General features: G+C 58.7%; 5 protein-coding genes across 5 annotated transcripts; 3 read left to right on the top strand and 2 right to left on the bottom strand.

The window, feature by feature from the left end:
* Nucleotides 1–100: 100 nt before the first annotated feature.
* Nucleotides 101–866, top strand: rex2 (Phosphatidylinositol 3,4,5-trisphosphate-dependent Rac exchanger 2 protein; the record flags this gene model as incomplete). The annotated part of the gene is made up of 2 exons (XM_047982195.1): nucleotides 101–196; nucleotides 327–866. The coding sequence occupies 2 exons, from the start codon at nucleotides 101–103 to the stop codon at nucleotides 864–866; spliced, it is 636 nt and encodes a 211-aa protein (XP_047838157.1).
* A 600-nt stretch (nucleotides 867–1466) lies between these two features.
* On the top strand, nucleotides 1467–3409 carry PGM2 (Phosphoglucomutase (alpha-D-glucose-1,6-bisphosphate-dependent); the record flags this gene model as incomplete). Its single annotated transcript, XM_047982194.1, has 5 exons — nucleotides 1467–1519; nucleotides 1641–1738; nucleotides 1792–1995; nucleotides 2054–3067; nucleotides 3117–3409. 5 exons carry the CDS (start codon nucleotides 1467–1469, stop codon nucleotides 3407–3409), a joined length of 1662 nt encoding a protein of 553 aa, XP_047838156.1.
* A 113-nt stretch (nucleotides 3410–3522) lies between these two features.
* JDV02_001278 (uncharacterized protein) lies at nucleotides 3523–7141 on the bottom strand. Its single transcript, XM_047982193.1, has 10 exons — nucleotides 5362–7141; nucleotides 5224–5300; nucleotides 5100–5167; nucleotides 4970–5040; nucleotides 4843–4917; nucleotides 4567–4793; nucleotides 4389–4500; nucleotides 4204–4331; nucleotides 3985–4146; nucleotides 3523–3891 (listed from the first exon to the last, which is right to left on the bottom strand). Exons 1-10 carry the CDS (start codon nucleotides 5793–5795, stop codon nucleotides 3818–3820), a joined length of 1428 nt encoding a protein of 475 aa, XP_047838155.1. The 5' UTR covers nucleotides 5796–7141; the 3' UTR covers nucleotides 3523–3817.
* A 533-nt stretch (nucleotides 7142–7674) lies between these two features.
* On the bottom strand, nucleotides 7675–8565 carry NHP6 (Non-histone chromosomal protein 6; the record flags this gene model as incomplete). The annotated part of the gene is made up of 3 exons (XM_047982192.1): nucleotides 8111–8565; nucleotides 7758–7975; nucleotides 7675–7698 (listed from the first exon to the last, which is right to left on the bottom strand). Exons 1-3 carry the CDS (start codon nucleotides 8169–8171, stop codon nucleotides 7675–7677), a joined length of 303 nt encoding a protein of 100 aa, XP_047838154.1. The 5' UTR covers nucleotides 8172–8565.
* Nucleotides 8566–12306: 3741 nt separating this feature from the next.
* On the top strand, nucleotides 12307–13020 carry JDV02_001276 (uncharacterized protein). The gene is made up of 2 exons (XM_047982191.1): nucleotides 12307–12454; nucleotides 12525–13020. Exons 1-2 carry the CDS (start codon nucleotides 12442–12444, stop codon nucleotides 12734–12736), a joined length of 225 nt encoding a protein of 74 aa, XP_047838153.1. The 5' UTR covers nucleotides 12307–12441; the 3' UTR covers nucleotides 12737–13020.
* The last annotated feature ends 96 nt before the right edge of the window (nucleotides 13021–13116 follow it).

The raw sequence follows: 13116 nt of genomic DNA, 5'->3' as shown, positions 1-13116 counted from the left end.
CTTCCAACGACTGCTTCGGAGAACGGGCAAACACCCTGTCAGCGCCGGTTCATCGTGACTAAAAAAAGTTGGCCGGTCTACCGCTTTCAAATCAAGCATCATGCCGACCGGACCGGATGCCGGACGCCCTGCCGCCGCCGGCAACAATGGCGTCAAGTCTGCCACCGACGATCCCCTCGTGTGGATCGACTGCGAGGTATGTATGCATGTCCGTCACATTTCTTGCTGCCATGACCGCACTTCGAGTGTGGTGTGAGCCCAGTGCTTGTACAGGGCGAAAAGCAGCCCAGCACGATTAGGAATCCCAGGCTCACAGGCTTGGCTAGATGACGGGCCTCGACCCTGACAAGGAAGAGATTATTGAGATTTACTGCATCGTCACGACAGGCAATCTGGAAGTTTTAGACGACGGAGGCTTTCATGCCGTCGTCCACTTGCCGCAGTCGCGGCTGGACGAGATGGACGAGTGGTGCACTGCCACGCACGGCAAATCTGGACTCACAGCCGCAGTCATTTCCTCGACGACAACGCCCGAGGAGGCCGCCGAGGGCCTTTATCGCTACGTGACGAAGCTCATTCCCGAACGCCGCAAGGGACTGCTTGCCGGCAACAGCGTCTACGCCGACCGTGCCTTTCTCAGGCGCGGGCCCTACGCCAAAGTCATGGACCACCTGCACTATCGCCTCCTCGATGTCAGTGCCATCAAAGAGGCGGCGCGGCGTTGGAGCCCGAAGCAGATCATCACCAAGGCCCCGTCAAAGAAGGGGCGCCACGTGGCGAGGGACGACATCCTAGAGAGCATCGAGGAAGCGCGATACTACCGAGACGTCATCTTCAGGGCCGGAACTGGGACACATTCGACGTGACGTTCGGAACGGCGCTGTAGGTGATCAACCCCGGGCGGATCATGTATTGCTGAGGCTATTCCCGGGCCCGACAATCCAAGGCGGCAGTCCATCGCCACCTGACCTGGACGTGGTTGCATGGCTCTTCATCGATCCATCGATCCTTGGTGGGAAGAAGCCGCCACACGCTCGCAGCCTGAGGCTCCTCTTCGTCCACCACACTTCCAGCGGCATGCATGTCGTACGTACGTATGCAGCTTTCCACATCTATTGCCTGCGTTCCGTGCCCTCCACAGAAGGCCCCGCCAAGGCGGTCCAGAGGCTGGGAGCTGGCGGCGAGTCGCACTGTGACGTCCCCGCGAATACGCGCGCTCGCAAACAGTGTCGATATGTCCCTTGTGGACACGGGCACCTACCCCTCCGTGGAGCCACCCAGATAGGACCAACAAAACAGTCTACCCCACCATCGTTCGTCAATTGCAAGCTCCATTTACGTAGCTTCCCTGTCCCCTGCGAGCTCCCCTCCCGTTTGGCATACTCCCTCTCTTGGCTCTCGCAAGTTCGCACCGACGGTTCTCTGCCTTGCACAGACTCAGCACGCCCATGCCCACTTCCTCAATCATGGACGTCAAGACGGTCGAGTTCAAGCCTTTCCAGGACCAGAAGCCGGGCACGTATGTCATGCCCTCACCACACCAGGCACAATCCTCATCAGCTTCAGCCCATCTCGACCCCACCTTTGTATTTCTCCAAGACTGCTGCTGGACGACACTGACGCATTCTTCATTTGTACAGATCGGGCCTGCGCAAAAAGGTCACCGTCTTCCAACAGCCGCACTACAGCGAGGCTTTCGTCGCGAGCATTCTCCTCTCCATCCCTGAGGGAGTAGAGGGTGAGCACCGTTACCCCTCAAGGTCCCGCGCTCGTGTTGACCAAAGCATCTAGGCTCGTTTCTTGTTATTGGTGGCGATGGCCGCTTCTGGAACCCCGAGGTCGTCCAGTTGATTGCCAAGATCAGCGCCGCTTATGGCGTCAAGAAGCTCCTCATCGGTCAGAACGGCATCCTGTCGACGCCCGCAGCCAGCCATGTCATCCGCCTCCGCAAGGCAACCGGCGGCATTCTGCTCACGGCCAGCCACAACCCCGGCGGTAGGCATTTCGATCCTCGATAACCCTTCACGGTCCATGCCTAATGTAGTCTCTTCAGGCCCCCAGAACGACTTCGGCATCAAGTACAACCTCGCCAATGGAGGGCCAGCCCCCGAGTCTGTTACCAACAAGATTTACGAGACGTCAAAGACCTTGACGTCGTACAAGATTGCATCAATCCCGGACATCGACATCTCGACCATCGGAACGAAGACATATGGCTCCCTCAACGTCGAGATCATTGACAGCACTGCCGACTACGTCGCCATGCTCAAGGACATCTTTGACTTTGACACCATCAAGATGTTCTTCTCGGTACACCCCGACTTCACGATCCTCTTCGACGGCCTTCATGGTGTCACCGGCCCTTACGGAAAGGCTATTTTTGAGAAGGAGCTTGGACTGTCTGGTGCCACGCAAAACTGCATCCCTAGCCCTGACTTCAATGGTGGCCACCCCGACCCTAACCTCACCTACGCACACTCCCTTGTCGAGGTCGTCGACAAGAAAAACATTCCGTTCGGTGCTGCCTCGGACGGTGATGGTGACCGCAACATGATTTACGGAGCCAATGCCTTCGTCTCCCCCGGCGACTCGCTTGCCATCATCGCCCACCACGCTCACCTCATCCCGTATTTCAAGAAGAACGGCGTCAACGGCCTCGCCCGCTCCATGCCTACTTCCGGCGCCGTCGACCTCGTTGCCAAGGCGCAAAATCTGGAGTGCTACGAAGTACCCACCGGGTGGAAGTTTTTCTGCGCCCTTTTCGACGCAAAGAAGCTGTCCATTTGCGGTGAGGAGAGCTTCGGCACGGGCAGCGACCACATTCGCGAGAAGGACGGCCTGTGGGCCATTGTCGCCTGGCTGAACATTATCGCCGCCCTCGGGGTCCAGAATCCCGGCGTGAAGCCTTCCATCAAGCAGATCCAAAAGGACTTTTGGAACCAGTACGGACGTACCTTCTTCACTCGCTACGATTACGAGAATGTCGACTCGGATGGCGCCAACAAGGTCGTTGGCGAGCTCGACAAGCTCGTTGCCGACTCCAGCTTCGTAGGCAGCAAGATTGGAGGTGAGTCCGACTTGTCCCATCGTGATGCCTATCTTCCTAACAGCGACAGAACGTACCGTCACCAAGGCCGGCAACTTCTCCTATACGGATCTGGATGGCTCCGTCGCCTCCAATCAGGGCCTGTACGCGGGCTTCTCGTCTGGAAGCCGCATTGTCGTCCGTCTTTCTGGCACTGGGTCGTCTGGCGCCACTATTCGTCTCTATATTGAGCAGCATAGCAACGATCCTTCCACATACGACATGGACGCTCAAGACTTCCTCAAGGCCGAGGTCAAGTTCGCCACGGAGCTGCTCAAATTCAAGGAGCATGTCGGTCGCGATGAGCCCGACGTCAAGACGTGAGGGGAGACCTTGGCATTGGCAAAAAGGGTGGCGAGAGTTTCACCCAGCAGGAAACACAAGAGGAGGTAGCTTTACGCGTGGCAGTTATATGGTTCCAACGTACCGTAGCGCATCCCGCCCACCATGCACTATAGCGCGACCGAGTCCTGCAGACTTCCTATATGTTTTCCATTGTGCCAGATGAGCATATGATTTTGAATGATATGATGCCATTTTGGCCCAACTCCCGTCAATGGATGCTTGTGATAGGCCGTTCTATACCAATCTTGATGCCAGAGACTGCCTGCGCCACGCTAGTAAATTCAGCAACGAAATGATGAACGATGAATAATGTGTGCCCGCATCCTGAAGCGAATAAAGCGAATCATCATCCTTGCAAACTTGCAATGCCATAAGCAACATGCGAAATTAGACGCCGCTCGATGCCATGACGGCCGGCCCGGCTGCTGGTGGGTAGAAGAATTCCTCGAATCGACGTGCGGCTGCTCCAGTCAGCATGACGACAGAACCACTAGGCGCCAGCTATCCTAGGCTGCGAAGCTTGCTGAATCCAAAGCCACTATTGCGCAACATACCTTCGTCGCTGATGAAGTTGATCTCGAAGGCGCCGATCCGTCCACGACGCTGATTCTGCTGCCGATAACTTCTGCAAAAGACGTACAGCTGCACGTCCGCCAGCCGGACCCTATGTCTGGAGACTCGTTTCAGCCAAGTGGGTGAAGACGACTGGTGCGTTACTACCGCCATGGATAGTTAGTAAACAAGCTTTCAGGGCGCCGCTCATCGCTCCCTACCGAATGCAGTCCACACGGGGCACTGCCGGAGCTCGCCATCCCAGACAGCAGCGTGCAGGCGTAGGGCCTTTGTCGCTCGATCCTCGTACACAATAAGGGAGTGTTTGAAGCCGTCATCAAGGATTCGTCTATGGCCACGAGTAAGACATAAATGAGTCAAGCACCAGAATGATATTGCTCCTCACGCCTGAAAGTGTTTGTGCTCCTCTCTAAGCGCATACTCTTCTGGGCCCAGTTGAATTGTAAGTCGATTTCGCGCTTTGAGAGAGACGAACGTAGAGTGCATGAGCACAAGTTCTTCGCAAAAGGTCAGCCATTGAGCCAACAAATGGGCAAGCTGCTGCCCGGATGGGGCGAGCATACCCTCCCATGTCATGAAGCACAAAACAGCCCAAGTCTTGGAGCGTTTTTCGGAACGGCTCCATCGCTTGAAGTGTAAGCAGCTGCCGCTTCGCTCAATGCAGAGCTCGTGAACACCGCGTAGGGCAAACCACGGCATTCCTTGGTCGAATATGCGCAGCAGGAGATATGGGGATGAGTCTCGGCTATTCCGATACACTGTCAACGAAATCTGGTCGTCGTCGAACGACCTAGAACTGTCAGAAGATTATGGCGCCAAGCGGAGAAGCATGAACCTACCGTCGAAACAGTATCTTAGAATTAGGCGGCACATTTAGATGCCCCCAAGGACGATGTGGACCCAAGGATTTGGACCTAGCAAAGGAGTCAATGAGCGTCGACGTTCTCGCAACGTTGCAATCTGTACATTTGCTGCCGGCCAAGAGCGGTTCGAGAAGGCAATGGGAGCGAGAAGATGTTCTCAGCCCAGTGTACAGCCTACATGGCCGAGTTAGGGCTTGACTGAGAGGGCAGTGTTACGTCATTGTGCAACTTACCGGATCCAGGTCGGCAGCAGGCAAAGAATCATAGCGCACGATCGGGCCAACTTGGACCGGGGGAAGAGCTTCGCAAGTAGTGAGTGGAACGGCCATCTGGATATGCATGCTGTGCCTAACTTACGAATGCCTCTGGCCTCGCGAAGCCGCAAAATTTGGCGGCGGATCTTCTCCAGCATGTTCAAGTCGAAGTTGGGTGACCTATGCTTGGGAGTTAATATTTAATGCAAACGCAAGGTAGTTTCTCGACGAACCGCCGCACCTGGTTAGTAAGTCTCGCAGGGAGCCAAGATACTGGTTGTAAGCCATGAAGCGATGGGGCAAAGACCACAACCCGCCGGCCTCGTTGGTCATGGTATGATACATATTCCGCCATCTGTTTACCTTGGATTTGGTACGGTCCTCGTAATGCGCGGTGATGTCCATCAGAGACTTTTGGAGACAGGGTAAAAGGATGTTGAGAGGGTTAAGGACCAAGGGAACGCGGTCCTGGTGGATTTGGGAGAGGTCGGCGAGTTCACGTAGAGCGCGGCTTCCAGTCCGGATCTCTTCCATCAACGCAGTAAGGTGAGGGTTGCTGGGCTCGTTCAGGGCAGCTCGCATGCCCTCGAGCTGGAGTGCGACCGCATCGGATCTTTCGGCTTCGACACAGCAGCCTCGGAGCAGATGGGCATCGACCTGGGTAGCCAGTGCCATGGCGTCACACACATACCCCAATGCCTCGGCGTATGGCTCAGTCAGACTGCCATGGCCGACTCTTGGAGTCGGGCACTGGCTTGGCGATGGGTGACGGCTCCGTTGATGGTCCCATGGTCCTCTCGCGCGCAGGACCTTTCTAGAAACACCAGCGGGCGGGCACGTTGCCAGACGGCAAGCAAGCTGCGCCTTGACTTGGCCAGGTGCACACGGAGCTGGAAATGGGACAATTGGATCGAAAAGGCCCAAACAGCAATGGGGAAGAGAGGACGACAAGTGGTCAATGGTCGCGCAAAAATCAATGCGGCTCTTCTGAAGGCCGATTGACACGGACTCTTATCCCAACGGGCGGGGGCTTGCCAGCAAGCCTGCAGCATCCGTCCAGGAAAGGGTTAGAGCGACCTGCAGCCTTCGAGGTCCGACGACTCTGGAACAACGCTCGTTGATGACAGAGGTGCCCAAAATGATTGCCAGCACGACAACGACCTGAGCATTGGTGCTTGGGCCGCGGGGCACCCGTGGCAGCGCTCACTGGAGAGAGACAACGACCGAATTGCCGTTCCGACAGGGCCTGTACGACTGATGCTGGTGGGTACTCTGGCCCGTCTGGTGGTGGGCGCCGCAAGTGGTCGCCGCCAGCGGTCGCTTGATCGTCAGCCCGGAGACTGGCTGCTAGTCCGAAGAGGACAACCGTGGCGGGACAGCCACGGCCTTTCCTTTCTTCTGCGACGACGACCTCATTGCTGGCGTGACATGTGCTCATAGCCCGGCGCGTGCGGTGTACTCATATCGGGACGGCACTGCGCGGGCGGCGGGAGCTTCTCAGAGCCTGCCACGAAAGCAAGCGTCCGTTGACGGGCTGGCTTGCACCGCGCGGAGAAGCTCGACGCACGGGAGTGGACGCTGGTGTGAGCACGGCCGGGGCTAGACTGGAGCGGCACTTGCATAACGCATCCTGCTGCTGTCGCTGGTGGTGGTGCTGCTGCTTCTGCTGCTGCAACGGCCACCCGACGGTGGGTAGGTAGACAAGGTACGAAGTAACTTAGTCAGTCGATCGTCAGTCGAAGGCCCAGCGGTCACGCTGCCGCGGCTGACGCTCCATCCTGTCCGACTCGGGCCTTGAGGGGGCGTTGCGGTCGCGACGTCGCCCATGCACGGCGGGTTCGCATGCCGTGATTGGGCGCGATGCGTGTTGGCGAAGCCGGACGTCGCAGGGTGCCGGCCGCACGACAGCTTCCTGGGCGATGGCACGGCATCGATGGGCGCGCCGCCAAATGTCGGTGTTGGACAGGGAAGCCATTGGGTCCAGGCAAAGCTCCCTCTGCCTCAGCAGTGGTGGGAGATGCCCGTGATTAAATAGCTGCACATTCCCAAAGCAAGGCGTACTCTGTCTTGGGGCCGGTGTAAGCGCAGGCAGGCGCAGCCCGCCTCGTACTTGGCCTCAGGCACCACCAGAGCGGCGTGGTCACATGCATCGTCACATGAGGCACCTCAAGAAGCTTGCCTTTGAAGCCGCCGAGCGACTTGCCATTTTCTGGCAAGCGGTCGACCAGGATGCCTTGCACAAATTTCACGCATCGCGGGCGATCAGGCACTCGTGGCGATAGTTGTACATGTTGTCTCATTCATAAGTCTCGTGCCGTTATGACTATCGCGATCGCGGTGGCTCACGAGAACTAGCGACTGAGAAGATAGCCTGCAGCTCACCGGCCGCCATACAGATCACAAAGTCATTGTTTGAGAGACCCAGTTCCGTTGATTCCGGCACCTGAAAAGCAAAAAGCGCGCATCCCGTCCCGCAGTCATACAACACCGCCCTGCCCAAGATACAAGGGAAAAAAAGATTTAAGACCACTCAACCCAGCCCGGTGCGACCGGTTCAAGAAGAGTCATCGGCCTCAGCCTGCAACGTCTGTTAGTTCACTTGTTCAAGAATGCGATGGAGCAGAGTGGCGTTCCTACGTTGTAAGCCTGCTTCTCGTCCTCGTAGCGCTTCTTGTCAGCAGCGGCCTTGGCCTCGTAGGGGGCGCGCTGCTTGTCGTTCAGGGCCTTCCATCGCTCGCCCAGGATCTTGCCGACCTGACCGAAGGAAATGCCGGGGTTCTCCTCACGGACGTTCTCACGCTGCTCGTTGGCAAAGAACATGTACGCGGAGAGGCCACGCTTGGGGGCGTTGGGGTCTGATGCCATCAGCAACCTTGTCTTGCACGTGCCCCAAACATGAAGAGGAAGCAGAGTCGCTACGCAGTCAAGCGGGAGCCTCCGGCGACCCAACAGGCTCGCGACAGATGTCATGGGGAGAGAGCACTACTAACCCTTCTTGCCGCGTCTCTTGACCTCCTTGGCGCCACGCTTGCCAGCTGCTGCCTTGGGCATTTTGATGATGTGTCTGCACGTCTCGTGTTAGCAAGCGGAATTGAGTGAGGATGCGGCAGCATTTATCAAGTGCAGAAATGAAGTGAGTGCGGTGACAGGCAAGGTGCGAAAGTGAGACGGCGCGCCGAGCGACGTCAATGGTGCTGTTGTGACTGGTCGCGCGCCGGGAGCCACCGATGGGGCCAGCGACGCGGTACGTGATTTGTGTGTGGAGGCTGGTGTAAGTGAATTGAGGGCCAGGGTGTGAAGTGAGATTGAGGGCGAAGGCGGAGAGGCATTGGCGGCACCGTCGCGGGCACGTCACATTGTGAAGTCCAAAAAGATGGCAATTGAGCACCTCCACGTACCTTGAAGACTTTTAAAACGAAGAGAAGACGGCGATGAAACCGTGGTCTGCGATGCGCACGCGCTGGTCAGCGTGTTGATGTTCGTCGAAATGGGCGCCAACGGCGCGAGGCGGTTGAAGGAAGAAGAGGCCACAACGAAGACGACGCGATTGAAGCACGATGCACCAAGGCAAACGGGCTCGCAATGCACAGTCGAAGTCAAAACGGCCCAAAAAACGGCCAGCGAGGGGGAAAGCGAGGTGGCAAGCCGTCCGACGACGATGCGGCAGCCGTGACCTTTGCTTTGCAGTGATGCAGTGCCAGAGAGAGGTACTCACCAAGGGCGCGTGCTGTGTTGCGAAGAGACGCGGTTGCGGTTTGTATGGGAGGTTTTTGGGTGGGAGTTTGTATGGGAGAAGTGGGAGAGAGAGGGGAGCGCAGTATTGGGGGGGGAGGGCCAAGCACCCTTTTTACTATGGGGGAGTGATTGGGGGGAAGCACGCGCGCGAAAGCGAGCGAGCGGGTGCGTGTGCGTGTGTGTGGTGTGTGTGTGTGTGTGTGTGAGTGCGGGCGGGCGGGCGGGCGGGCGTGTGTGTGTGTGTGGAGGAACGCGGCCGACCCAGCTAATTCCCAAGTACCAGCCACGGAAGAACTGGTACAAGCGATACCTAGGTCCTCTCCTCTGCGCGTACCTGCACATATGGGCTGGTCTGAGCCTGTCCCCCCTCCCTTTCCCTCCAGTCCCCCTCCCAACCCTAGCAGAGCTCCAGCTGTGCCCCCAGCTAGCGAGCACTGCGACAGGCCAAGCACCGCCAGCGCGTCGGTCGGCCTGCCAGCAGGGCAACAGCGACAGCGCCAGCGCCCGGCACCAGCAGCGCCGGCAACAGCAGATGGATGGAACGGCCAGGGACGGTCAGCCAGCCAGCGTCAGCGAGAGCCCAATGGCAGCCCGGCCACAGCAGCGCAGTGCCGCGCCCGTCATGTTTCCCTCACAAGTGCAGCGCACCCCTTTGTACTAACGGAGTACTTGCTCGACGGCCGGCTGGCATGGCGCGTAGGTGGGCACTCACTCCCATGCGCACGCCTCACCTCGCGCTGGCGGAAAGAGAGCGATGCAAAGGACATCCATCCATGTATGGCACACTTGTGCAGCATCGCCCCTGCCTCTGCCTTGAGCCATCTCTCCCTCTCCCTCAATCTCTTTTTGCTGGATGCTGGCGGCGCTGCCGGCTGCCTAGTACTGTCAATGGTTGTCGCGCTTTCCAGTGCACTCTGTAAACCCGCGTAATGACTCCGGCCTCACCTCTGTTCTCGTGTACTACGCGCACTCCGAGCCATGCGCGACGACAATGTGCGCGAGCGCAAGGTGCGTGAGTCCACCAACGCTGGCTGGTTGTAGTGCCAGTAATACAAGCATGTCAGACATGCCTAGCAGCACCTGGCCTCGGCTTGTGCGTGCCCCGGACGCGACATCAGGCTTATTATGTACTCTAGTACCACAGAAGAATAAAGAAGGCTGATGGGCATCACGCCCAAGGAGGGTCTGTCGCCTTGGGACTGCCATCCCCCCTGCCTTGAACGCCTTGTCTACCCACACGCCCTGGGTTGGAGTTGGTGAAGCTCACAAAAATACCGCCAGCCGCAGACTTCGCTCTCAGTCACAGGAATGGGCGAGAGCAACGCAGCCAAGGAGCTTGGACACCGGCGGGCTGCTGCCCGCGTCTGCCACTGGAACTCACAGACAAGACCATGGGATGACCGACTGCAACGCTTCTGGTTCGTTAGCTCCTGTGCTGCGCGCACCTCCGTCTCGCTTGCGCCCCTCCTCCCCCAACGAGCGCAGCGCGAGGCTTGTTTATTTGTGTGGTACTGTATGGGTACGCGCAACGCGCCATTTCCCTCGCAGAGGTACAGTACAAGGGCCTTGTACCGCGACGAACGTCATGTACCTCGCACTGTATACATCTAGGACTCTACCCACCTCCGCCACTCCTTCCCTCCCGTTGCGATTGGGACAGCCAGGCAGGAGCTTGCGGGCGCGCTCTCGCCCACCTACCTGCCTCAACACTCAATCCTGTGCGCCTGCCTGAGGGATGGATGGAGGGTCTTGGGCCGTCGTACCTGCCCGTGCCAAGAGGAAACGAACGTGCGCCAGGAACGATGCTCCTGCTTCATCGCCAGCAAGAAAACAGGTGACGCGGTCGCCAATGTCCGACGCCGAAATTGCGACCACGCAAATGTTTTGTCCATCTGGGACTGTGCCCATCGACGCGCCATATGCCATGGCGGTACTGCTCTGCTCGTACAGCAGGTCGGCGGGTCTGCAAGAGCTCGGGTGGGTCGGCCTAGTGCAGCAACGCGACCCCAGCATCCTGCGCTCGCCACTGCAGCTTTGAGGGAGCTAGCAAAGGCATTGGAGGGCGGCGGCAGTCAAGGGAGCAGGCTGGGTATCTTCGCATAGCTGGTTGCTGCTTGGAGTCCTCGGTCCTCCGCCCCTCGTAGGTTAGTCCTATCACTCCTCCTGAGGTAACAGCACCTACATGTTACCTCCACCTGCCACCCTCATCTTCATCTTCACCCACTCACCACCCTCAGCTCCCCGACCTCCGACCACCCCCACACGAAACCTCCGCAGGCTTGCAAGGCCCAGCGGCAGGTCTCACGCAGGGGCACGTCGTGCTGTGCAACTCCTCATCGTCGTCGCTGTCATCACCCGCCAACAGGGGCAGCACGGCAGGGGCATTTGCGCTACGAAGTGCTTCGTACTGCTTGGCGCTCCTGTCGGATGGCAGAAGAGCACTCTCGGCTAGCGCGAGAGATCTTTACCGTCAATTAGCTTAGATAGGTAGCTAAGAGCTCGCCCATGAAGCTCACCTAGGTGGGCACCATACTACATCTTCGTACGAACCGCGCACAGAAGCATCCCCAGCGTCGTTCGTGGCGTCAATTGGGCCTTCCCAGTGTCCGCAATGGAGCGGTGGCGGAATTACGTTTGCCGAGTATCAGAACCACGGGGATCTGTCCTAGCTGCGGGCCAGCCAGGAAGGCAGCAGCCATGGGGTACACACGGAGACGGGTACCATGGCATTACGACCCTTTGCAACGAACCTCACTCCAGCGCCATCTGGTCTCATAAAGTGCCCCGTCGCATTCACGGCGGTTTTCCTGCACACATATCTAGGTAGCCCCTCAACGGATCGCTTTCGGCTCAGGCAAGACAATTGTCAAGATGCACCGACGCCGCCGGCTACTGGCAGTGGAAGCGCTGCAAAAGTGCTGGGGAAGGAAGCCACACAAGCCCGAGACTGTCCAGTGCAGCGCAACCAGGCCTCTCCTACTATGGAAGGCAAGTACTATCCACCGATGGTACCTAGGAGTAGGACCCGCCTGATGCTAGAAGTACATCCGTACTGTACGCTGCTGCGACGACACCCACGGCACTGTTCCGGCCCACCGCCCGTGGACCCGAAATAACCACGCTTCCGACTTTGTCGCGCAACACCACCGACACTTGGCCCAATTGGTGCAGGCGCTGCGTCCGAGGGAGAGTACCAGGTGGCTGGGAGAGAGCAGACTGGGCCCTTCTGAGGAGCTCCCAGTGCCAGCCTCGAGCCAAAGCGCGGCCACGAGCGGGGTACTTGAACTCTCGCATGACGAAATGTACCGTCATACGACTTTTCCAGGTACTGGTACGCAGCTGTTGGTACCGTTGGTAGCGCGCGCCTCCGCGCGCCGGACACGGCCTGCGCTGCTTCCTGCGTCCGTCTCAAGCTGCAGCAGCGCAACTTTGCTGGCGTCCACCGGTGTGCTGGACAAGTCGCGCGCACCTATCCGACTCCAGGCCCGAGAGATTGGGCTCTCGACACGGCAGCCATGTCGAACGGCGATTTCCCTCGACAGGCGACGTGGACGGACAAAAAGCAGCTCTCGCAGCGAACGCACCGATGGGATTTAAGGGTATGGCGAAGGCCCAAGGAGATTTGTTAGGGGAGGCAGTGGTAGGCACAATTCCTGATGAATCAGGCAGCTGGCTGCTCGCAAGGGACCGCCGTTTCGAGCGCAACGAGAGAGGGGAGCTCGGTTCATCAGGTCGCCTGCCCCTTGTTCCACATGCAGGCAACTCGAGACATGACAAACATCAACGACAGCGGCGACAGCGGCGACAGCGGCGACAGCGGCGACAGCGGCGACAGCGGGGGCCCGGGCCACAGAACACGATCAGGAGCCAACGGCACGTAGCAAAATCCACGACGATGCAGCAGGTGAGTGTCGTACGCGGTTCTGCGCGGCCCCCAGTGCTGCATGCCGGTTGGCAAATGGCAGATAATGGCCTGCTTGCCATGTCGGCTCATCAGGCGCCAGAGCCAGCCCGGCGCGGCGCGGCGCGGGCGGTGGGCAATGATGGAGGAGGGAGCATGCAAGGCAGACGAGTCAAGCAGGGCAGGGCGAGGGCGAGGGCGAGGGCGAGGGCGAGGCAAGGTACGGAGTACTGGGCGCAGAGTTACTTGGATACTGTATCACCTCGTCGACCGACACACACGGCGCCATTCCTTCTGCGTGCTGGGCCAAAACAAGCCCGCCCAGCCACGGCATCAGCAGGTACACCCAGCGACTTTGGG

This window comes from Purpureocillium takamizusanense, chromosome 1, assembly GCF_022605165.1.
Source record: "Purpureocillium takamizusanense chromosome 1, complete sequence".
Lineage (NCBI taxonomy): Eukaryota > Fungi > Ascomycota > Sordariomycetes > Hypocreales > Ophiocordycipitaceae > Purpureocillium > Purpureocillium takamizusanense.
Note: the sequence above shows the minus strand (reverse complement) of the source record. Positions and strands in the feature narration are given on the sequence as shown.